The sequence below is a fragment of the Monomorium pharaonis genome, chromosome 11, assembly GCF_013373865.1.
Source record: "Monomorium pharaonis isolate MP-MQ-018 chromosome 11, ASM1337386v2, whole genome shotgun sequence".
In the NCBI taxonomy this organism is placed as follows: domain Eukaryota; kingdom Metazoa; phylum Arthropoda; class Insecta; order Hymenoptera; family Formicidae; genus Monomorium; species Monomorium pharaonis.
Window position 1 is genome coordinate 11,102,327 of NC_050477.1, and position 26,895 is coordinate 11,129,221.

Consider the following 26,895-nt stretch of genomic DNA (forward strand, 5'->3'; position numbering starts at 1 on the left):
AGGGACCGAATGGGGAAAAGATGTCTTTCATTCCGCGCCGCATCCGGAATGCTAGATCGCTTCAATCTCTCCGCGTGTGGCGTTTCTCTCGCGAAAGGGAGGTTTTCTTCGAGCGGAGTTACGGAGTCCTTTTTATTAAACCTCCAGTGGGGTGCGCGTTTTTCGGATCGGAAAAGCTACTCGCATAGTTTAGCTTCTTTATCATTTTCTATTTATTCCGTTTCTATTTACTTCCCCCTCCCCCTTCTCTCCGCTCGTACGACTCCATTGTACACGGGCGGCAAAGACTGATCCCGTTTTTACGCGACAAACGCGCAAATGTACGTCCCCGAACCGAGAGATATGCGCCGGGATGTCGCGTGCATCGGACTCGCCGCCGCTCGCCGTTCGCGCGCATTGCGCCGGGGAGGACGCGGGCAAGCAGGTAAAGAAAGGTTTGTCAAATTCTCCGTTCTGTAAAGTGGCAAAAGATAAAGTACGGCGCTTTCGATTGTAGCCCGTCGTGGTGGAGAAGCTGGAAAACTCGCTCGGAAAATGCCGCGCGCGAGTCTCTCTCTCTCTCTCTCTCTTTCTTTCTTCTCCTCTCGAGTCGAGGCGACATGGAGAGCTTCCGATTGTGCCACCCTCTTGCGAGGCTTTACGATTGAGTGCTCCCACTTTTTCCCGATCAAAATCTCTCTCTCTCTCTCTGCCGAGCACTCCGGCGCTCATCTTTGCCCTTTTTCCTCCTCCATTTCTCGCCGAGCATCATCAGCTCCTTTTCCTCTTCGAATCTCATTCGTTTCCGTGGGAGGAGGAAGGAGGATTAAAGGAAAGGATTGACGTCCTCGTGAAGAGAGCGCCCTCCCTCTGCCTCTCTCGTACAAGGTGGAGACGCAAAACGCCTCAAAGCGTATGTATGCGAAACGATAGGCTCGTTGTGCGTTTGCTCGTCCCTCGAGTGTCGATTTCCGGCGCACAAAGGCCATTCTCGCGTTCGTCTTTGTGTCATCCGGAGGTACGAAAGACGACGACGATCTCTAGCAAGTGGACGGCGGAGTACCCTTTTCCCTTTATTTTCTCTCTCTGCAGCGGCAGCTACGAATAAATCCATTCTCAGCGCGGTAACGAGGGGCGATCTCTCGCTTCGCTTTTCCGCGAGATTACTCTGTAATGGGAAAAGCTGCGGGGAAACGCGCGAGGTATCCTTTTTCTTTTGCTATGCGCGCGCCGGTTATGTGACAGAGAGAGAGAGAGAGAGAGAGAGAGAGAGAGAGAGAGAGAGAGAGAGAGAGAGAGAGAGAGAGAGAGAGAGAGAGAGAGAGAGAGAGAGAGAGACCCTCTATGACGGTGGACATTATTTAAAACGACAGTGATTCCACCGTAGTGATATATTAATACACGACGTATTTCCTGCACTTCCACTTTTCATTTAATGTATATATTTCTTATAGAACGAGAAGATAAAATGGTTCCTGGGACGACACAAATGTCCGCGTTATTGCGAATTAAGCGCTCCTCTCGATATTTTCGAAGGGCACAGAGATAAGCGGAATCACGTTACGCGTGTGTTATTGGACGTGCTTCAATTTTCGTTTAATGTTCAATTAAAAGACACATTGCTATATTGTATTTTCTATACTCTGTACTTTTTTGCGCATTTTTCCCGTAAAACTAACGTTTTAATTATTTAATACAAGCATAGATATTTTTTACCCGGGCCTGCGCATGCCGCGGAGATAATATTTCAAGTTTTCGCTGCATGTTTCGAAAAACGGAGTATTAATCGTGGGGAAAGCTGCACGTTAGACGTTAATGCGATTAATTTTACGGAAGCACTTCATTAATTTTAAATTATCCATAATTCGCGTTAGGTTTTATAGAATTCTATTTCTATATCTACAATATTCTATATTGTACAGCACATTATCCGAAAATACATACGTATTTTAATATTTTTTGTAAATGTGCGTTAATATGCCGGGCGTTTCGATATTACGTACATAATTCAATATCCATTTTGCATGCGTACGGCTGTATTCTCGATTATTTCAATATTTTATTAAGTCCACTTTAAATGATCTACAATTCGCGTCACAGAGATTTCAGAATTCTATTTATAATTACACACGTATTGCGTTTTTTGATATTACGTTGCGTATTTTAATATGTATTTTATATGTGCCGATTTTATCGGCGATCTTCGTATTAAATCCTTTAGATGATTCATAATTCAATAACTATGGAGCCCTATTTATCATTTCACGTGCCGTGTAACGCGATAAACATTTGAGGAATCAAAATACACACGTGTATAAAATATGTATTAAAATACGCGACATGCGGAATTATAAATAAAATTTTACTTTGAAATCCGACGAAAATTATACTTAGATATCATTAAAAAATAGATTTTACGCGGTTTATAAAAATACAAATACATTGAATTTCTATACTAAATATTTTAATACAAATTATAGATCGTTTTATATAATGTAGTGCGTATGTCAGCGTGTGTATAATGTAATTCTATTTTACACATGTTCTATTTTATTATTAGAATTATGGCATATAACGTAACATTCAAATAGGTGAATTTCCGTCGAAAAATTCTCTTGAAATATTCTATAGGTCCATAGAATTATCAATATACTTCTATCCTGAATTCTGATACGAATTCAGATTGGATCTTTATAAATGCAAGCGTATGCTCGCGTATATCATGCATTTTACATGTTCTATTTATTATTGAGATTATGGCATATAACATAACGCTCAAATATAAAAGAGAATTAAAGATTAAAAATTTCTCTGGCTAAGATGTGCTAAAAAAATAGATATATCAGAAATAACTAATATATTTCTATTCTAATTTATAATTCTTTTCGTTTATTATTAAATTATAGGTTGTTTTAAAATGCATACATGCACGTGCGTTATATATTATATATGTTCTATTTATTAAGAGAATGTACAACAAGTGACTTAAACCGAAAATTTTATTAAAATATTCAATAGATATACAAAATTATAATTACATTACAATTAATGTATATTTACGTTTAATAAATATGTTAATGAATATTTCTGTTCTGAATTTATTTAATGAATATGTTAATAATTTATTTCTATCCTGAATTCTGACACAAATTATATATCGTATTACAAATGCATACGCACAAACAATACATTCTCATAAGAAAAGTGACATGAGTCATAAATATATAATTGTTTCGAAGAAAGAAAAAATTACCTTTTTTAAAATTAATCAATTATTTATGGCAGTGTTAAACATAGGTTGATGTGGAGTTAATTCCAAATTGCTTGTTTCATTGAAGTATTAAAGTATACATTTTTAGCAATTAAATAATGTTTTTTACGTCAGAATATACGGAACATATTAAATTTATTTTCAAATGCTTATTTATTTATTTATTAAAAATTGAATTTTAAAAATCACAAAATTACAAAGCTGTTGCAAGTTTTTTTTTTCTATTGAATTCATTAATTATATAATGTATGTGTAAGCACTTTTTTATATATTTTTTAAATATATTGTTACCCAACAATGGAATTAAATTTGGAAATAATTTTCACTTATCAAATTTTTATATTAAAACATATAATGTAATATGTAATATGAGATCGATGTATTTGTGTAAAAAAAAATTGTAGGTTATATTATATCGTATGTCTAAATCGTGTATTTTTATTTAATACATGTTTAAAATGTTAACAATACCTTTAAAAAAGCAATTTGTTTCTAGAAGAACCACGATTTTGACCACCTCTCGTCGACGTCTAATAATTTCAAAACGATCTTTTTCGTACAAATACATGAATGAACGACGCGTCGCGTCGTTTGTTTTGGAATCACAGTGCCTCGAGCTAATTCCTAGAATCGGCCGCCTTCCTCCTTCGCCCCTCCTCCCCCCTCCTCACCGTGCCGATCGGTCGCCGCCGCGGGGGGACGCTGATGGCGTTGTGCCGAGTCACGCTGAACGTCTCGTCAAGGGTGATTTCTTCCGCGATCGACCGAAGAAGTGTTCAAGAATCGTCGGAAGTACCGCAAGGGTCTCGAGTAACGACGCAAGTATACGTACACAACGGCCAGAGAATCGAATAAAGTGCAGTGAGAGCCTCGAAAGAGAGAAAGTGTCCCGTGAAAACGTGAGACGCTTACGCCGGGGTTCACACGCCCGCTCGCAAGGCTTCGCAGGGCAGAGCGGCGGATAAGTGAGGTGAGCGTCGAAAACGTTGCGCTGCGAGTGTCTCTTCGAGCACAATAACATCGCGGCGAGGATAAACAGAACCCTGCGGGGCGACGGGAAACGGGAGTGAACGCGCTGAAAGTGTATCGCGCCCGAATTCTCTCGGTTCACCGCGCGGGCGCGCGCGCGCGCATTCGGGTAATTGGCGCCTTCCGGCGAGCCGGTGCGCGCGAACGGCGCGCCGGAGCGTCCGACGTGATCCGGTCTGTCGCGCTAATTAGCGAGCGCGTAATTAGCTGCAATTTTCCCCGATCGATTCGCGTCCGGGCGCGACGGGATCCTTCGCCGGTGGTGCGACGGAGCCGAGGATCACGAGGATTTGGCGGAGCGAGCAACGCTGGACCGTTCGGTGAGTGCCGTTTCCTTTTGTTATTGTCCTTTGTGGTACCAGAGGGAGGTTTAGGGGGTTTATACCCCTCGAAATTTATTATTCCTCCGTCTCCATATATAACGCATCTCCTCTGAGAAAGCCGGAAAGGGTTTAAAAATGTCATTTTGAAACGAAAATATCTCTAACCTAAAAAATATTTTACTGCTAAAAAAAGCGATTATTCAATTAATTTCTCTCCTAATAAGTAACGGTTATCTTCGATAAAGAATATTTTCTTGATAATAGTCTTACATATCACAAATTTTAGAAAAACTTATTGTTATATACTTGAAAAAAAGGATTTATACTCTCTTTCTTGAAGATTATAAAATTGAATTGAAGAAAAGTCATAGTAATAATTGAATCGAATTTTTATTTTGACTCAATCATCTTAATTGAAATATCAAATTATTAAGATTCAGAATATATTTTGAATAAATTTGTTTCGAAGAACTTACAATAGATTTGCGGATGTATAAACTTATGAATTACTTAAAATAAAAGGAATGCATTAATTAATTCAAGTACACATTTTTTGTGTGTAAACAGAAGTTTATTTAAAGTAAATCTTACTTGTTTTAAGTAAATAATGAATGTATTTTAAGACTATTTATCAAGGAAATGTTCTTTGCAAAGATAACCGTTACTTAAAAGAAGAAAAAACAGAGAAATTGTTTTTCTTAGTATGAGAATAAATTTTTCTGTATGTATAGATATTTCAAAAGTAAATGCGAATATTTTTGAGGAAACAATTATTTTTATGATTTAGCAAACCATTTCTGAAATTCTCAAATATGTAAGACAGAAATGGAAATGAAAGGGCTTTTCTCTAAGAATTTTTTCCAGCTATTGAAACTACAGAAATTATATTTTTTTACTCCTCTCTTTTATTAAATTGCAATATTTTTTATGGCAATCAGATATTTCTGGCTGGTTTCTCAAAAGTTTTGGGATTTTAATTAATTCTAAAATTGAAATAAAAAAATTATTGTTAATTTTTATAGAAAGTTGTTTTCGTATTTCTACGACTGTCGTGAATTATTTTTATAATTTTCAAATAAATAACAAATGAAAATAAAACAGTGTACTTTTCATAACTTTTACAATACTCACATAAGACTTTTCTTTTCTCTTTAAAAAAATTTTTTTCTGTCAAGTATTTTTGGAGGAATTCTTGGTGACTTTTGAAAAGCTTTATTATTCAAATCCTAATTGAAATGAAAAAGTTATTATCATTTTGAGGAAGTTGTTATCAAAGCAAAGTTGTTTTCGTTTGTATTCTATATTTAATCGACAGAAAACTTCTGAAACTTATCAGGAACATCTGAAAGCTTTCGTCCTCTTTCGTGGAGAGGAAGGAAGTTGAAATCTATTAATTACGTAAAATTTTAGGAGACGGATAGCTTTGCAAAGACGAAGCAATTGTCTTTGTAAACTGATTTTCTAAAAAGCGTTATAAGTAGAATGAGAGCAAATTGCGTGGTTCAGTTTTTAATTTGTTCGCGATTTAACTTATACATTTCAATTCGATATCACATTTGACTGCATTGTTATAATGGTGGTATTTTGACGAAGTTTGTTTGTAGTCGCGATATTTTACCGAATAGACGATAAAATACACAATTCATTTCGATTCACCGGTTTGACGATAATTTTCGCAGTCTGTGATTTTCCGGTGTACATTCAGTATAACTGTGTCTATAGAATATTTATATGAAAAGTATTTCAATTGAAATATCATTTGGTTGCAATAATACAATCTAATTTTGATATTATCAGCACAATCTTTACGATAAGATGTGCAGCATTATCTACACATTCACCATCAAGCGTATTTTGCCGACTTTCAATTTATATTAATTGAAATTATTTTATATTAAAGTGAAGTATTTAATTTATAGTATTGAATTTGTGGTATTGTATAAAAATATGACATGTAACTAGGGTTGCCATTCGTCCTCTTTTTCCCAGACACTGTCCTCTTTTTTTAGGGTATTTGGAGACGTCCGGGGGGGGATTTTTGAAAGCGTTAAAAATTTGTCCGGGAGAATTATGTGCGTCTGGGGTTTTAAATAATTATTTATTTCCTTTACCGTGCTTTTTCCATGGTATCACTTATTGAGCGACTGAGTAACAATTAAATATAATAAAATTAAAATACTTAATAGATTTACAAGAGTATACCCTTGAGGCGAAGACAAAAGTTCCCATTGGAAAAAATAATTCGTTAGTGAAAGTGGTTCGTCTCCTCCATCTTTCGGATCTAGTAGTGCTTTTCGTCGAAAATTATAAGTTATGTCCCAATTTTTTAATACGTGAGTCCATGGTTTTCAACTTATTTTCAGCCATCGAATGGCTGTTTATACTTCATCTTCCTTTATTAAATATAATTTGGCAAATTAGTTTGCCAATATTCTATTAAAAATGTCTCAATAATTAATTATTATCTAAATCAATAAATTTAGATACTTTCAGATGTACTCGTATTAGGCACATTTTTAATATTGTCCGTAGAATCTGAATGTCTGTTATAATAGTTGTACCGAATCTCCTCGACATAAACTTCAGGTTTTTCACTTTATCAGTTAATTTTATTCTTATATTTTTTTGTTTGGACCATTTACAAATGGCTCGTACGCATATGTAGTCTATAATATATTTTCCAAAATAAACATTATTGCATTACTCGTATTAATTTTAATTATTAAATTTCAAAACTAAATAAAGAAATTGTATCTCAATCTCGGTTGAAAATAATTCATAATAATTTATATTTTCTTAGATACGATGTGAAACTCTTTAAAAGCAGGGCTACAAAAATGTTATAAAGATAAAGATACGATTCTCTATTCGATCTGCAACAAATGTTACTATTGTATAATATTTTTTTAGTGAATTTAATATTTCCAACTCATTATGAAATACGCGCCACTTTTTTCAGTCGTGAATTACAATTACTAACTAGATATTGGTACTCAGAAGCATCTATAAGATTTCTTCTTTTTCCTAAATTATTGGAAATAATTATTGCGGAAACTAATATCTGAATCAGGATTGGCCCATCCTAATTGATATTGAGATATTATTTTTCGCAAAAGTTATATATAAATTATTGCGAAAATAATACATACCTTAGCCAGGACTGACCATCCTGGCTAAGATTTTATTTTTCGCAAAAGTTATATGTATATAAATTAATGGGAAAATAATACATATTTTAGCCAGGACTGACCATCCTGTCTGAGGAATTATTTCTCGCAATAAATTATTCACAGTAATTCGGGAAGAGGAAGGGGGAGACGTTACAGATGTGTGCGTTACAGCATCAAGTTAGTTCAGTGCATCATAGTATCTAGCTAGCAACTGTTTCAAACTGATAAATGTGTCGACGCAGTTTATATATGCTATAAAGATTAAATTTACAAAAAAATTATTATTTACCATCAAGATTTTCTTGCTGTAGACCAAATAATGTAATAATGTAATTTGAAAAAAAATATCGCTATTATATATAAGGTTGTGTTGTTCACGGTGTTTAATTTATTGTGTGTTTTAATATTTTTATTTTTTCTGTTCAAGTATCTTTATTTCTTTTTATTTGATTGATTTTTTTATAACTAGCTGTTCCTTCGTCTGTGTATGTCATTTCTGTTGTTTCTTATTATATTATAATTTTTGAATATTATTAGGTGTTTATTATTAAGTTTTGTTTCATTTAGCAGAATTATGTTCGGTTCTTGTGTTTTAACTAAGTTCATTAGTGAGCTCTTTTGTAGTTCTTTATTGTCGAGTTTACGTTAACTGATGTTTACTTTTTTTTAAATTTTTATTTTACTCATCGTCCGTGATTTATTCGAATTGAAAGTGACTACCATAAGTTTTTCCAAGGAGGCTATTGCGTTTATTTTTGTTGCATTATTTTCAACTTTTTCTTCTAATATCGTTATATTATTTTTAATTTTAGTCATTACATTGTTTATCGCGTTATTGGTACATGTATTATCTGTCACTTTGCTTACTTGGGTGTTTTTTCTGGTTATGTTCTCGTAGCTGAATTCCGGGTTTATTAATGATTTATTTGATCGGGTTTCCTCTTTTGTCTTGATATTTTTGTGTCATTGGCGTTAGTGTCTATGTTCTTAATTCTGTTTTTATTCTCAATTGTTTGGGAACAGCCTCTATACGAGGCAGGGTGGCCGTAGCTATTACAATTGACGCAAAATAGTTTTGACTTCTCTAATTGTGTATGCGGCGGATATCTGCATTTACCTGATTCGTGTTTAGTATCACATTTAACGCATTGGTACGGCAAATTACAGTTGGATGCAGACTATCGTATGATTTTATAATATTTATTATGTGTAATTAACGTATTCTCGTATATGTCCGGAGTTGCAACAGAAATGTCTGGGGTTTTAGGCCGGTAAGTTCTAGTTTAAAAAATTTTAATATGGCAACCCTACATGTAACGTGTTTATTTGTCATTCTATCACCGGTAATCGACAAGACACAAACGGAAAGCTCGGTGTTGGTAACCGGTGATAGCGCTGAGTGTAATAATTAAACAACCAATCAAAATTTAGAACAAATTTTAAACCATGTGAAAATTAGAGAGAGAATTAATTCCTCGCTGCATATAGCATCTCCACAACTCTAAAGATTCTATACTATTCTACACTAGTGCAAACGTAATTATAAATGATTATAAAGTATTATAAAGCATAGTTATATCCGTTCATTTTTCATAGAAAATTAACCGACTCGAAATTAACTTTAATGTCGGTTTTCTTATTCTTAGAATTAAAAAAAAATGGAAAGGTAATTAAATCGAGATTAAAACTTACATTAGCAGAAATGGAACACAAATACGTTTTACACCACTTATCATTACGTTATTGTTACGATTACTTTGGTTTCTATCGGGAAAGTTTTCAGTTCTTTGAAATTTTGCACTGAGAAAAAAAAGTTGTTAATTTGACTAAATTTTTCAACTTGATTAAATTTCTTCAATTCAATTATTTATGTATTTCAGTCAAATGTATAAATAGTTATATTAAAGTTCAAGTATTTTATATATTTAAGTTAAATACATAAATACTCGAACTAAAGAAATTTAATCAAGCTGAAAAATTTAGTCAAATTAACATTTTTATCTCATTGTAGTAATCGCGTCGTAATGCTCGAACCACACTGCGTTTGCGTTCGCAAATCGTAAATCTTTTGATCAGTCGGGAATGAAGCTGCTACATTCTGACTAGGTAGGAGACACGTACGCAATCGCCAATTGTCAGTGTGTGATTCGGGCATTAATCGGGCGATCAGCTGAGCGTGAGACACGTGCTCGCGGCGCTTAACTGACCTAACTCTACGGCTCCCGGAAGCGTTTTACGGGCGTAGTACCGTGTCGAAACCGATGAATGGGTGCACATTGCGGACATGTTTTTTAAATTCGAGGTGCGTCGCAATGAAAAATACAATCAGTCGAAAGTCGTGCCAGGCGTACGCGCAAGTATATTTTCTTTAACAATACAATACAATACAATACAATACAGAATACAGGAGAGAATGTTGATTTTTTTCTACCGTGTGTTCGAGGAGAAAGTAACGGAGAAAGTCGATACGGAGAACTACCCTTAACGATATTTTCCTCGTTGAAAAGAGTCTTGACTTTTATCCGCGATGGAGAAAAGGAGGGATGAAATGAAACATAAAAAACAGTACGTTTTTCTCCCCCGATGCCTTCTTTACCAGAAAAAGAAGTCTTTCCAATTTGTTTTCTTTTTTTTTCTCTCTCGAAAGCGAATAAGACAGTAACGACACGTACGTGGGGCGCGCTTTCGCTCTTGAGATCGTGGGGATACGTTAGGAGGGTTTTCGCAAACACTTACCGATACTCGGGCGAGGGGCAGGCCTGCGCCACGCAGACCAACGACGTCGATTCGTCCTGGGCGACGTGTACGACACCGGAGTTTTCGAGTATCACGGGAGGCATTACGCCTCTGTGATCTGTGAAGCAGAGAATGCAGAGAAAACGCCCGTCGGCGCGTCACACAAGCACACACACACAGACGATTTTCCAGCATCAGCGACGACAGTCGCAGTCGCGCAGTCGGCAGTTTCCTTCGAAACTTATCGGCGTTACCCGAGACTCACCTGCTATCCTAATGTTGGCTATAGAGCTAACGACCACTTGTCTCGTGAGACGGTGCATCGTGCGGCATCTGTAGCCGTTCAGCTGGTCGCTGAACTCGAGGCTGTGCACCAGAAGCTCTCCCGTGGGAAGCAGGTGGAACTTGCCATCTACAAAACGTAGCGATCGAAAGCGTCGTGAAATGTCGAAACGTATCGAGAGGTATATACCGTATACAAGGTGCCCCGGGAAAACATGTATAACACTAAAGTATCTCCGGCCGTCGACTCTTTTCTCGTTAGGCTTCGTACATTTGATCTTGATACTTCGAGAGACGCGCAACCGGTCATTTCTTGCAACCGGTCTATAAATTTTGCAGAAATTTATTTCACCGACGAGAAGAATCCTTGCCGGGGTTTCGGGACAGCTTGTACATGATAATTTAATCAAGCATACAATCCGCATTCATCCCGTTTTCCCACTTTTATCAATAAATGCGTTTATTTTTCAGATTCTACGGTACATGTAACGTAAACAATGTACCTAAAAGCATATTTATCGACAAAAAAGCGAGGTACGAATACGGACTTATCTTCAACTACTGTTTTTTTTTCCATCTTGTATTGGGTATCGGGATTATGTAGAATTGTAGATATTTGCTTCTCGCAATCGACCGTAAAATTTGTTCGTGCCCGAAACAACACGCACCTCGATGGAGTTTCGCTCGCCGTGCATGAATAATACACGACTTCCTAATCCCACCGTATTATTCATATTGAATGCGCGGGCGGCAATAATTGGGATCAACGTTTCCCGATAAACCGGTGTCGGTTATCTTTAACGACCGCGATAACGCCACGCCCCGCCGGATTACGATATTTTCGGGGCACGGCGAAGCCGCGCTCGGCTGCACGATAATTACGCTAATTCCGCGACTCCACCCTTGTCCGATCTACGTGACGCGGGGGGTGCCGCCTCCTCCTTCTCCCTCTCCCGCTTTCTCCCTTCGTTCTCGAACTAAGCTCCGGGTTTCCTTAGATAAGCCCGACCACAACGTTTAACGACCACAATTATCCTAAACAGTTGCGAAACCTGCCCTGGAAACTTGAGCCTTTTCGGGACTCACGAATCGCGTTCTATGTGCACGATCGCTGTTTCGTTATGCCACTTACATCACGCACGTACAGAGGATACTCGAGTAATGCATTGATAAATTATTTCATCTTTTGATATGCAAAACAGTTAGAGATTCAGGTGTAATAGTTTACGCTGCCTGACGGAAACCATTTTCGTTTTATTAGAAATTTCTCATTACTCAAAGCTGCCAAATATTAATTTATTTAAAAGCAAACTGTTGGCTTAATTTTAAGATATAAAAACGTTTTCTATCTGTTCTCGTCTCTTCAGTGCTTAAAAAAGTTTTAATTTTAAAATTGAAATTTAGCATTTAAATTAAACAAACGTTTAAGCTATTAAGGATTTTAATTTTAAATGTTTTAGTACTTTAAATTTAAACACCACTTAAAAGTAAAACATTTTTAAGTATTAAAAAAACGGACAGAAATAAAACATCCTGATATTTTCAAATTAAACACTTTTTCAGAGTGTTAAATTACAGAGTATTAAATTATTTTTTATTATATTTAGTATTAATTCGTACGCAAATGAACGTTGGAAATTATAGCTTGATATTTCAGCTATTTGTTATTACAATGTTTAATCTCTTACTGATAACAAATTTATTTATTACACGTTTTTATAATTTGCAAAAAGCATGGTTTAGGTAACAAATCATTTAAACTATTTGTGAGTTGTTTACCTTACCTATCGCTTTTTAAAAATACTGAATGAATTGAAATAATTAAAGGAATCTTAACTATATTTATTTTATTAATAATTTATTGAAAAAAAAACGATTAAATTTATTATACATCAATAAATAACAATGTAATAAGAAAATAAGGAACGTGAATAAAACTAGTTTGAATTTATTCTTGTTAGCACATAACATATGTTTATTTATATAAATTATAATGTGACTGTTACTTAGTTTTATATTAATATTGTTTATTGAAAATGAAATTTGTGCTTGACAGAGAGAGAGGGAGTGTGAGAGAGAGAGAGAGAGAGAGAGAGAGAGAGAGAGAGAGAGAGAGAGAGAGAGAGAGAGAGATTGCTTGAAGTTTATTTAGCTTTCTCAGCTATTATGTTTTACATAGATTTACATGCTTCTTTAACATCCGTTTAATTACATCAATTCTTTCACAACATCTAATTTCTGCTGGCAAATATTGTATAATTTTACGCCCTCGTAACACACGCTTTTTTGCGCATTTTTAGTTCTAACGAATTTTATTGCGATAGTCTCTTTCTGTCTTGTTTTTCTTCTATTTTCATTACTAATTACTTCTAGCCTATCCCTTAAGTAATTTGGCGCCAAGTTATGTAAAATATTAAATATAAATATACATACATTATAGTGTAGTCTCTGTTTTATATGGGGAGAGACGGGGATAGACCGGGAGAGACGGGGAGAGATCGGGAGAGACGGGAAGAGACGGGTAAAGACCGGGAGAGATGAGGAGAGACGAGGAGAGACCGGGAGAGACCGGAAGAGACGGGGAGAGACCGGGAGAGACCGGAAGAGACGGGGAGAGACGGGGAGAGACCGGCGGAGACGGGAGAGACGGGGAGAGACGGGGAGAGACGGGGAGAGACCGGCGGAGACGGGAGAGACCGGCGGAGACGGGAGAGACCGGGAGAGACGGGGAGAGACCGGCGGAGACGGGAGAGACCGGGAGAGACAGGGAGAGACCGGAAGAGATGGGGAGAGACGAGGAGAGATGAAGAGAGACGGGGAGAGACCGGTAGAGACAATTTTTACTTTTGGCTTCATCTGTGACTCAGTAACTTTAAAGTCATCACCCAGCTTGCTTTGCACTGTAGTTTTCAATTTTGCCATTTTTTCTCCATTCTCACATCCCAAGATGACTGTACCATTGTTTCCTCTTCTTATTTTCGTTACTCTCATTTTCATATTCTTTATATCTACTTTCTTTTTTATTAACATAGCTATATCAACATTTTTTTGCTGAATTTTAGGTTTAACAATTATAACGTTTTCTTTCTTCTTTTGTTTAACTATCTCACTATAATTCTTTTGTGCTCCTCTTGATGAATTACTAGGTCCAGTGGACAGCATCCTTCTTACTTCTTCTAGCTCTTCTTTGATATTCTTTAATTCATACTGGATAATTTCCTTTATCATCACTCTAATTTCCTTCTTACATATAGTCTCGTCTTTTATTTCTTTTATTGTTCTTATGAGCCAATCAATTTTTAGGTCCATATTTGCCGATCCACTCGTACTTGTGCTTGATCTTCCAGATGCTCCTGTCGATCCGAGCCTATTTCTGTTGCTACTTGTCTTTATCTTTACTTCTCCAATTTCATTCTCTATCCCCAATTTTGCAAAGGGACCCTGGCACGGTACTAGTTCATTATTTCTATCATAAATTTTGTGTTTACTAACAGCCTGGATAGTAAAACAGTTTAACGCATGATTTGCATTGTACTACTTCAGTTTTAATAGTCTTCTTGCATGCCGAACATCGGTATTCGGTGTTCTCTTCTATCGTCGACATCTGTGTTCCGCCGCTGTCAAATTCGTTATTCGTCAGCAGATTCCATTCACGTCAATGCTTACTTGTCACAACGTTGCTTGATACACATGATTATAGAAATCTACTTCAGCTATTCACAGATCTGCATTTCCTGGTTAGATAACAATTTCTGTTGTCACCGATCTATGGAACTATCGCCACACTAATTTTGTACTTTTCTACTGCTCTCTTTTCTTCTCAAAACACACTATAAAGACGGAGCGATGTTCGACACGTCTACTCCATTCCAGAGAGAGAGAAGAGAGAGAGAGAGAGAGAGAGAGAGAGAGAGAGAGAGAGAGAGAGAGAGAGAGAGAGAGAGAGAGAGAGAGAGAGATAATTAAGAAAATTTAATAGATTTTATAAAAATATTGACTTAATTTTTATAATAATTATAAATATATATGTATAGTACTTACACTAAATGTAAAATGTTTCATAACAAACCTTTCATAAAAAATGAAAATTTAGTATAAAATTGCATGATTATTATTAGCTATAGCAATATTAATAAAAAATTAGTATCAGTTATACTTGATCTTTTACTCATAAATTGGTTGCACGTACAAAATAGAATGTAACTTATAAAATTTTCATGTATAGGTATTACTTATCTCTCATTTCTTTTTTATCTTTGTCATTAAATTTTGGTTATGTTAAATACAAATATAAAATATTAAGGTGCAATTTAATCCATTTAGCAACTCTTCTCTAATAGTTTAATGATAAATTTAGTATTTGACAGCATAAAAGGGGATTTTTCTTAACCTAAAATAGAATTAATGAAAAGTAGAATAAAGATATATCTATATAAAGAAAGATATGAAAGAGAGATCTGAAACAAGCTGAAGGGAAATAAAAAATTTCTCTTTTCCAATGAATTTTCACGAATTTTCGTGATTTTAGGGAATTGGAATTTTTGAATTTAACGAAATTTAATGAAGACTGAAGCGATAAGAAAAAAATCCATTTCAATTTGTCACAGAATATGTTATCAAAATATTTCTCTTAGTATTAGTGCGACCAAAAAATTTACGTACTAGACGTTTTTGTAAAAGTGATAATACTTCTGCATTTATGTGCGAAAATGTGTCTTGCACACAGTATCAATCTACACTTTTACGGCAGCGTATAACAACCGTGCATACACTTACTCGGCTGAGTGAGCTCGTTCGTGAGACATTAGAGCGGCTAAGAGCGGCAGCTGCGATAAGGCAGCCTTCTGAATAGATTGTCCGCTAAGTCACGTGGACCGAATGGTCTATGTAGTTTAGGTATTACATTCGACGAACCGGAGTGCCTACAGCCGGGTGCGCGGTTCCATTCACGATAGATGCGACACGCATATGTATATATCGCGCGGGTACATGAGCCGGACACTATGTACATGGAGCGAATTACGTGATACTTGATACCGACACAATCGCGAGATAGCAGATACGACGTGGAAAAAATGTCTTTTCCACGCGACATGAGATTACTATACTGAATAAATATTATAAATTATATTCACTGAAACTGAAGGTGAAAATGAAAAATGGAAAATTAGAAACTTGGAGTGAGAAACTCAATTAAAAACAGTTTTTATGTCAATGAAAGTTTTTTACGCGGATATTTTTTTTTTCAACATTTGGCGCCATGTTATTGTTCTAGAATTTTGTTCTTGCATTCGTCTAAAAGATTTCTATGTAAAGATAATTGTAAGCAATTAAAATGTAATATAATAACTAAGAGAACTATCTTCATTAAGAACTTACAAATTAACATAAAAAGATGTAAATGAAAGGCACATAAAAATCTTTTTATTTATTGTTTTATTCATTATTAGAAAAGATATTATTAGATGTTGCAACAACATAACAATATTTTTATTTCAATATTTTTATTGAAAATATAAATATAAAGAAATGCTAAATAATATCAAAATAACGTGACCAAACATTTGAAAAATCAATATTAAGAAAAATAAATTTTATATATTTTTAGTATTCTAGTAAAAAAACAGCTTTTTCGTTAAAAACAGGTTTTTTATTTTAAAGTAAAACAACACTTGTTTTTTTCATCTCTAATTGAAATTTTTTACGATTATTGCTTTCGATTAAAAATATCTTGCTGTTCGTATCTCTGTAAGCGAAAGAATTTTTACTCGCGCATGATATAAATATACGTATATACGTATAATCCCATGTAGGGTTTTACAATCGGCTCAGTACTGCGCCAACAGTAGTGAATACTGGCCGTCGGAGTTCGGGTACTGGTGCGGTACTGAAAACACTATTGGCGCAGTACTGGCGCAATGTTGGATGATAACTTGGGTCGACTATTGACAGACAGTACTGGTTCAACCGTCGTAGCCAGTACTGCCCCAATACAAGCATTACGATCGGCCCTGTACTGAGCCACTACCGGTTGCCAGATTTTCAATACCGGCGCACTACTGGTAGCACTAACGGTTTAGTACTGGTCGCAGCATCGGATTACAACTGATCTGGATGTCGGCAACTTATGCTAGTTTATAGACATTAATTTGATGAATAATTGAATACATGTATTTTTATGGATATGACATTTTATTGTATTAATAATCTGTCACATATATATATATATATATATATTCAATTATTCATCAAATTAATGTCTATAAGCTAGTATTAAAATGTTAACAATGTCAAATATTATAAATATTAATATTATAAATATTATTTATGTATATAAATATTATTTTACACAATGTTTTTTTTTTTCTTTCTTTCTCTCTCTCTCTCTTTCTTTCCCTTTCTTTCAATTTGACAATAACACTCTTTTCAACATACATTAATTATAATTTACTTATATGTGTACATATGTATATAGACTTACTTTATTTTATTCTTCTTACTTTTCTTTCTTAATTTTTCTTAACTATTAAAATTTTTTTTTCTCTCTCTCTTCTTACCGACTCTTTCTTTCTTTTATCTATTCTTCTTCTATTCTACTTTATCTTCAAATACAGTGTTTCTTCCTCTCTTTCTTTTAATATATAACTAAAAATAAAACATGGCACAAAGTATATTGACTTATCATAAAATAATTATTTCCATTAAAAAAATGGAAAATTTTATATACTTATCTGATTGTACAATGGATAGTACGTTATACTATAATCTCTCCTTCCGAAATGTAATATGCGTACAGAAACTAAATAAAAACTTGCTCGCCATTAACCTCGCGCATGTCACATCATTAATCCCGAACTGTCACATTATCGCCGTGAAGCTCGCCGCGGACTCGTCTGCTAACGTCAAAGCATATTCGACTGTATATTAGTCTGGCAGTAGTGCGCCGGTATTGAAAATCTGGCAACCGGTAGTGACTTAGCCAGTCACTTGCCAGTATTGGCCCAGCATTGCCTGACAGAATCTTGGCAAAGAATCGATTGCCGTAGCATTGGCCAAGCATTGGTCTTCGTTGTAACGCCGGATTATTTTATTAAGGTTATGTTAGATAGACAGCCAGTCACTTGCCAGTATTGGCCCAGCATTGCCTGACAGAATCTTGGCAAAGAATCGATTGCCGTAGCATTGGCCAAGCATTGGTCTTCGTTGTAACGCCGGATTATTTTATTAAGGTTATGTTAGATAGACAGCCAGTCACTTGCCAGTATTGGCCCAGCATTGGCTGACAGAATCTTGGCAAAGAATCGATTGCCGTAGCATTGGCCAAGCATTGGTCTTCGTTGTAATGCCGGATTATTTTATTAAGGTTATGTTAGATAGACAGCCAGTCACTTGCCAGTATTGGCCCAGCATTGGCTGACAGAATCTTGGCAAACAATCGATTACCGTAGCATTGGCCAAGCATTGGTCTTCGTCGTAACGCCGGATTATTTTATTTAGGTTATGTTAGATAGGCAGCCAGTCACTTGCCAGTATTGACCCAGTACTGTGTGCCAGAATGTCGAGCAATGTATGGGTGTTAACCATCGGCCAAGTACTGGTTTTTGTTGTAAGTAGACAGCCAGTCTTTTGCCAGTGATGGCCCAGCACTGACTGACAGAACCTTGGCCGACAATTGGCTGCCCTAGTGTTGGCTAAATCTTGGTTTCATTGTTACATCCGGCAACCCTATATGGGATAATGCCTTTTGTTGTAACTTAGTTTACTGCTAATTACCGCCGCTAATAAAATCGTAGTGCGCGAAATGTTTAATTATGTATAAAGCTTCCATCTTGCGCCCCTTGTACGCAATTTTCTGGGGACGGATTTCGCGTTTACAGCAAATCTGATTAATCTCTGCGAGCTACTAATGAACCCGACAATCCTGACTCGCGCATCCCCGTATCGCGAGCTGCGGAAGGAGACGCCGCATTATTGTGGATATTAAATTTCAGCGCGGGCGTCCGCGGCGGATATTAAATTTTAGTTCTCATAGGCGATGGCCATAGAGTCGAGTCCCGGTATGGCGTACCACCAGCGGCTATACTGAAATCGCCTTGTATTGTCATTATATCCGTATTATTCTTTTTTTCCCTTCCTATTGCCACCGCGTTGCATCCGCGAAAATCCGGCAGGGATGTTTCCCTGGATTTTGCATCAGTCTTTGTAGCCGCGAGAGCCTGGATTAACGAAATTATTTCAAGATTTAATAGCAGCAGTAAACTTTATATTCCAGGAAATATTTAGACACATTCTTGTGAAAAATAAATATTAGATATATAGAAATTTTTTTAAAAATGAAAATGGGAAATATATTACGATTGATGAATAATACGACTAAATGTTTATTCTCGTTGACTTGATAACAAGATGTAGGCAAAGAAAAATTTCGATATAACGTTAAAAAGAAATCGATATGAAAAATTAACGAAAAATTGCTTAATACGTGTAAACGAAGCCTCCAGAGTTTAATTAAAGTTAAAAAGTTATCACAAGTTTTTGTCGAAAATCTCCGGCGCAATGAAATCGCGCGGTCTCGTGTACGTGGAATGTGAAATAATTGCAGCACATGTTTCCCATCGTTTTACTTTCGTGTAACTTAATTCTTCTTATGTACATCTCGTTGCGGAACCGCGAAAATTTATTTTCCCATGAATAATACTTTCCGCTTCAGATGAGGGAAAGAGAGAGAGAGAGAGAGAGAGAGATTTATATATATACGTTGCTTGAGTAAATCTTTCGTACGTGGACGCAAAAGTTATGCATCTTGAATATTTCAATTGGGCCTTAGTTAGCTTTTACGTTGCAGCGCACGTATAAAATTTTGCGTTTTCGTACTACAAAGGGGTGTGTACACACTCGCATGTAAATTTTCGTTATAAACATTTACCTCCTTGCAGCGAGGGGTATATGTAGGACGAAGGTTCGTGCAGCCAGGATACGACGCGCACCAAATCTTTGACGTAGCTGGGTATGATGCAGCGTAATATTGCGGTGCATCCCCTCGATGCACCCCCCGTCACCTCCACCTCGACTTTGTATGCCTGAGCCACCACTGCAAACAGCAATAAAATCTCACATAAAGCCATATCCCATGTAGGGTTTTACAATCGGCTCAGTACTGCGCCAACAGTAGTGAATACTGGCCGTCGGAGTTCGGGTACTGGTGCGGTACTGAAAACACTATTGGCGCAGTACTGGCGCAATGCTGGATGATAACTTGGGTCGAATATTGACAGACAGTACTGGTTCAACCGTCGTAGCCAGTACTGCCCCAATACAAGCATTACGATCGGCCCTGTACTGAGCCACTACCGGTTGCCAGATTTTCAATACCGGCGCACTACTGGTAGCACTAACGGTTTAGTACTGGTCGCAGCATCGGATTACAACTGATCTGGATGTCGGCAACTTATGCTAGTTTATAGACATTAATTTGATGAATAATTGAATACATGTATTTTTATGGATATGACATTTTATTGTATTAATAATCTGTCACATATATATATATATATATATATTCAATTATTCATCAAATTAATGTCTATAAGCTAGTATTAAAATGTTAACAATATCAAATATTATAAATATTAATATTATAAATATTATTTATGTATATAAATATTATTTTACACAATGTTATTTTTTTCTTTCTTTCTCTCTCTCTCTCTTTCTTTCCCTTTCTTTCAATTTGACAATAACACTCTTTTCAACATACATTAATTATAATTTACTTATATGTGTACATATGTATATAGACTTACTTTATTTTATTCTTCTTACTTTTCTTTCTTAATTTTTCTTAACTATTAAAATTTTTTTTTCTCTCTCTCTTCTTACCGACTCTTTCTTTCTTTTATCTATTCTTCTTCTATTTTACTTTATCTTCAAATACAGTGTTTCTTCCTCTCTTTCTTTTAATATATAACTAAAAATAAAACATGGCACAAAGTATATTGACTTATCATAAAATAATTATTTCCATTAAAAAAATGGAAAATTTTATATACTTATCTGATTATACAATGGATAGTACGTTATACTATAATTTCTCCTTCCGAAATGTAATATGCGTACAGAAACTAAATAAAAACTTGCTCGCCATTAACCTCGCGCATGTCACATCATTAATCCCGAACTGTCACATTATCGCTGTGAAGCTCGCCGCGGACTCGTCTGCTAACGTCAAAGCATATTTGACTGTATATTAGTGCGCCGGTATTGAAAATCTGGCAACCGGTAGTGACTTAGCCAGTCACTTGCCAGTATTGGCCCAGCATTGGCTGACAGAATCTTGGCAAAGAATCGATTGCCGTAGCATTGGCCAAGCATTGGTCTTCGTTGTAATGCCGGATTATTTTATTAAGGTTATGTTAGATAGACAGCCAGTCACTTGCCAGTATTGGCCCAGCATTGGCTGACAGAATCTTGGCAAACAATCGATTACCGTAGCATTGGCCAAGCATTGGTCTTCGTCGTAACGCCGGATTATTTTATTAAGGTTATGTTAGATAGACAGCCAGTCACTTGCCAGTATTGGCCCAGCATTGGCTGACAGAATCTTGGCAAACAATCGATTACCGTAGCATTGGCCAAGCATTGGTCTTCGTCGTAACGCCGGATTATTTTATTTAGGTTATGTTAGATAGGCAGCCAGTCACTTGCCAGTATTGACCCAGTACTGTGTGCCAGAATGTCGAGCAATGTATGGGTGTTAACCATCGGCCAAGTACTGGTTTTTGTTGTAAGTAGACAGCCAGTCTTTTGCCAGTGATGGCCCAGCACTGACTGACAGAACCTTGGCCGACAATTGGCTGCCCTAGTGTTGGCTAAATCTTGGTTTCATTGTCACATCCGGCAACCCTATATGGGATGTTCCAGCAATCTCGTACAAATGGCAAAACAATAGCTTACTAGAAGTAATTTCCGTTCGCATGTGTATAATTTTTTTCTAAAAAAAAATAAATAACCGATAGAAAAAATTTTTTACGTTTCACGTGGTCTGCAATTGTCACGATGATCGAAATAATTAAGATAATTATGCATTTATTTGCCGTTTAATTGCATTTATAAAGTTCTTGTATTTGTTTCGTGTTCCATATAAAAAAAAAAGTTTAGTAGGCGCTGTAAAAAATTACGAGAAATTACGGTTTAACAGCGTAACGAGATCGCGGGCGGAGATTCTGCCTGTGTTGCGTCTGTGTCTCTCTCTAATTGCCACCGTAATGAAAAAGCAATCGCAGTTACTCCGACAGTCTCGTTTTCAATTACATCGTCGCCGTCTCTTGCTCACATTGCACCGCGAGAGCACGTACACGCCTTGTACACGGGTGTGTACGACACTATGTATATGTATACACACGGGGGTGTCGCACACGTCGTTACGTCGTAACTGTCGGGTGAATCTCGACGTCGTCGTCGGGGATGCGTCGAGGCATGAGGCGACGCGGAGAGCGTATAACGAACGTCTCCCGCTTCTTCTTCCTACCCCATTTCCTCCTCTCCATCCTCTCCTTCCTCTTGCCTTTCCTTTTTGCGCCCGGCATCCGTTCTCTCGCGCTCGAGAGGCTATACCGCGTACGCGCTTTTCGAAGATTTTATTTACGTGGAAATTCCAACAAGGGCGACGGCCAGCGGCTTCGCCAACGACGACGGTGCAGTCGCCTGACCTGACAGGCCGACGTCGCGACGCCACGACGCGGAGGCTAAAGCACCTACGGCTACGATGCTCTGAATTTCTTCTCCGTATTCCTTCCCTGTCCCCTCGATGTTCCTGAAACCGTGCGAAGCGACTTTGTCTCGTCACGCGTTCTTTTTCCCCTTTCAGTTTCTTCTACGGTTGCCGTTTCTCTCGTTTTTACTCGTATGCTTGTCGTCTCGCTTTTTCTCATGTCTTTTCGTGACTCGAGTGTGAAATATCGCGTGGATTACGATATTGTCGCTCTTAAAAATTTTATTAAAAAGAATTTTTATCGAAAATGTCACGCAGTGTGGTATGTACATACATGGAAAGAACAGTTTTGTTGAAGCATCTAAAAATCTAGCTAGAATACAAATCTGAAAATAGTTACACTGTAAAAATAATTATGTAAGATTCCCAGTTGATTGCCAGAATATTAAAAAATTTTGCAACATTACTCATTATGCCTGAGCGTCCTACGTAATTATTTTAGTGGCCCAATAAAATTATTTTTAGATCTATATCTAGCTAAATGTTCAGATACTTTAGCAAAACTGTTTTTTCCATGCAGATGTAATTTTGCAAATGTATTTTATATATAAAAAAAAGAAATATATTTGCAGATCCACGTAAAACGTAAACATTTTTTCATTACGCAGTTAAAAACATTTTGTATTCATATTAAAATTGTTTTTTTTTATTTTTGTGTAAAATTTTTAACATTCAAGTATTAATTTAATATAATACGATTGCTATTTAACTATTTTGTGTTTAATTAATATTTTATATTTCTTAGTATTAAAACAACATAATTTATAAGGAAATGTACAAATAAAAATAATATAGTTTTACAAACATACATTTTCTTTTAAGCAAAATGAATAAAATGTCAGCATGTTATAAATATGAATTTTATTGTAGAAATATGCTTTTATAATTTGTTTCTGAATTGTATCGAAATGTTAATTTTTTGTGTTAATTTTTTACGTAATATATTTCTAAATTATTTATCTTGTTAAATTAATACAGAAATTTGAGTACATTATACAGACAAACATTATATTAAATTTAATGTAAATTTTTCAACTGCATTTCCAATTTTTTTTAGAAAAAATTATATTTGTTTTAGATGAAATAAATTTTTTCATATATTTTCATGTATTTTCAAGTATTTTTGGGGGAAAATATAAATATTAGTTTTAATTATAACAGAATTAAATTTTATACTAAGAATTATTGTTATATGATTGAAAGATCAAGAAAAAGTAAATGCATTATATTGGCAAAAGAAAACAATATGATAGTTAACTGAAATATGTTTTTTGAATATTTTTTTCAAGTAAAAAAAAGATGCTTATTTTTTAACAAAAAAAAATACGATAATGTATCTATACATATACGTAATTTATGTATTATAACTTTACGTTTATAAGAATATTTTTAACTTTCAAAGTTCTGATTTGCTGTGCAACCGATTCACACACATATATGACAACTTTAAGATTTCTTTGATCTAACTTTAACATTTCTCTTTCGAAATTACCACAACGTGTTCGTAACTTTTAGCGCGAAATCGCTCGCGCAGAGCACGTCCGCTTCATCGAGCACGCACGGAAAAGAAATTTCTTCCTTTAAATCGAAAGAGAGAGAGAGAGAGAGAGAGAGAGAGAGGGGGGGATAGAGAGAGAAAGACCTGAAAGTAAAGTTTTAATTAACGGTCACACGTCCAGGGCAGAACTTTATGGCCGCGAGGGGTTAGTAGTTGGAAATCCTGAAAGCGCCGGGTCGACCTCGCAGCTGCCACGGATTTGCATTCAGATTGCGTTTTTTTTTAAGGGGTAATTACACTGCGCGACCAGAAGGGAACCTACGCGTATCTCATCTGCATCGGTCGGTGCTCGGCAAGCCTCGTTTCGGTTCTAACGCCTGTTTCACACTGATCCTCTCTCTCAATCGTCATTTCTTTCTTGTACGAGCAATTGGATCGCGTATACATTTGAAAACTATCGCTTAAAGGTGTGTTTTTTTGCTGTATAAAAAGAATTTTAATAGAGAAAATGATACACAAAAAGCAATTTTAGTAACTTAAAAATTTAGCTGGATATGAATCAAAATAATTTTATGTCGTACCATAAAAATAATTACATGGAACGTTTTTAAGCATGTGTGATAATATTATTGACAATAGTCAACCAATCATAAGCAATGTTTCATACACAGAAAGAACAATTTTACTAAAATACAGATCTGAGAATAATTCTGTTAGGCTATTAAAATATTGAAACTTTAAACTGCGCGCGTGTGTACGTGCAGTTGAATGACTAGAATGTCAAAACTTTTTACAGTAATATTATCACACATGACTGTGTAATAATAATAGACCTTTAAAACTTTTAATAATCCGTGATAGAGCATAATTCTTCAGGAATATTTAACATGTAAATTGAAACAATTTTATCAGAAAGAGTATCGACCCACGCTTCTGCACGGGATGCCGTTTTAAACAAGAGATACGTATAGTGTGTTTTAAGAACAAATCATCAGAATTATTTCTTTATTCATTTATGTATTATTTAACGCGCTTTTATTGCCAAGCTTGAACGCCAAATATTTCTTAATTAAATAGAGATGTGTGTCACGCGCGAGCGCGACCGAATTCCTTTACACAAAGCCACACCGCGAGGTTTTGCGGCTCCCCGAATTGCATTCGGACACAGAATGCGAGTTCTGTTCGCTCCCCATCCGTGTAAAACCGGCCTATCCGCGATTCCGCGTTTTATCGCGCGCAAGAGAGAGAGAGAAAGAGAGGCCGACCCGCCGCGCACCCGTCGCAATTACTGTTGACTCGCGCCAAATATCCGCGGCATTCGCGTAATCCGCTTAATAGACTTTTCCAATGGTCCGGTGCGCGGCGGCCGCGGCACTGCGGACGAGGCTCTAATATGACGGCCGGCCGTCCCGATTACGCGCTTGGCGTTCCTTAATTAAAGGATACCTCGGTAAATAACGGACGGTAATTGCGCGCACATTCGCGATGTGTGTAATGCGATAAAACGTTTGCGAGCTTTTTGATGATAACAGGGGCTCGCGCAACAAATAGGTAAATTAAAAAGTATTCGACAAAGCAATTTATCCCACAGGGTTATCAATTATGACCTAACTTTGCAATCGTGTTATGACATTTATGCTTTATTTAGAGTGTGTGCCCTGCAACGTAATATATTTCTACTAAACGTAAATGCTATTGTGAATTATAATCGTATATATTTTTGCTAATATTTCGTAGTCCACAGCGCCGGAAAATGGTTTCTCTCTATTTTGTATTTTTTTTTACGTATTTCGACACGGTAGTTCTCGCTCACCTGCTCTGACCTGCACGTCGCGACTGAGCACCCTACCGACGGTGTTGCTCGCCACGCATCTGTACGCGGCGCTGTGAACGTCCTGCCGGTAGGCCGCGGCCGGAAATGGCAGGAGCACCAGGGTGCCATTTCGGAGCACTCTCCGCACGCCCGACACATCGTTCACCGGATGCCCGTCCGTGGTGGACCAGTCGATGTTGGGCGGCGGACTTCCGGAAGCCGTGCAGTCCAACCAGGCGCCGCTGGAATTCGAGAATTCGATCCTCGACGGCGGTTCCAGCACGAAGCTGGGACCGCGTAGGTGCGCGTCGAAGCCGTGCCCGCCTGCGGACGTTACTACAGCAGCTGCACCTGTACAGAAAATTAACAATTTTTTTTTGTGAAGAGATATGCTCATGAAACAGAAAAAAAATTAGTATTAATTAAATAATCATAGTCCCATACGTAAGCAAAAATCTAAAATTATTAATATTCTTTTGGCGTTGTACTAAATAAAGAAATATATATATTTAATGTATAACTTTTAATATAATAAATATATTTAATATTCTAATATAAGTGCAGTAAATTTTTAACGCGTTTAATTTGAAGTTTTCGTGACGCACATATACATATACATAAAAATGCAATTTTGGATTAGATTAAAGAATCATTATTTTATAGATAGTTTGTAGATTGTAGATTTGAGATTAATTTCTTTTTGTGAATAGAATAATGGTCCCTCCATATTCTAAAATTGTGTTTTTTTATAGATGTTGATTACGAAAAATTGGAATTAAATGCGTTAAAAGACTACTAATGTATTGAAAGTATAAATATATTTATTTCTTTTTAGTAATACGCAAAAAATAAGTTTTATTAATATTAATAATATATAATATAATAATTCTAAGCAAATACTTGATTGATATTGCTAGCAGTTTTTGTAGCTTTACGATCCATTTTACACTTATATTATAAATTTGTTCGAGTTTTTTTTTATATTTAATTTGACAGCCTGAAAAATAAACATAAAGTAAAAACA

General features: G+C 36.1%; 1 protein-coding gene across 1 annotated transcript in view; it reads right to left on the reverse strand.

Annotated features, from left to right (window-relative positions):
• Positions 1-26,895, reverse strand: part of LOC105833999 (Down syndrome cell adhesion molecule-like protein Dscam2) — a 109,226-nt gene that overhangs the window by 26,418 nt on the left and 55,913 nt on the right. Inside the window, exons 2-5 of the mRNA XM_028191628.2 lie at positions 25,872-26,222; positions 19,717-19,881; positions 10,774-10,920; positions 10,509-10,626 (exon numbers count right to left, since the gene is read on the reverse strand). Coding sequence (XP_028047429.1) covers positions 10,509-10,626; positions 10,774-10,920; positions 19,717-19,881; positions 25,872-26,222 — 781 coding nt within the window. The remainder of the gene's footprint in view (positions 1-10,508; positions 10,627-10,773; positions 10,921-19,716; positions 19,882-25,871; positions 26,223-26,895) is intronic.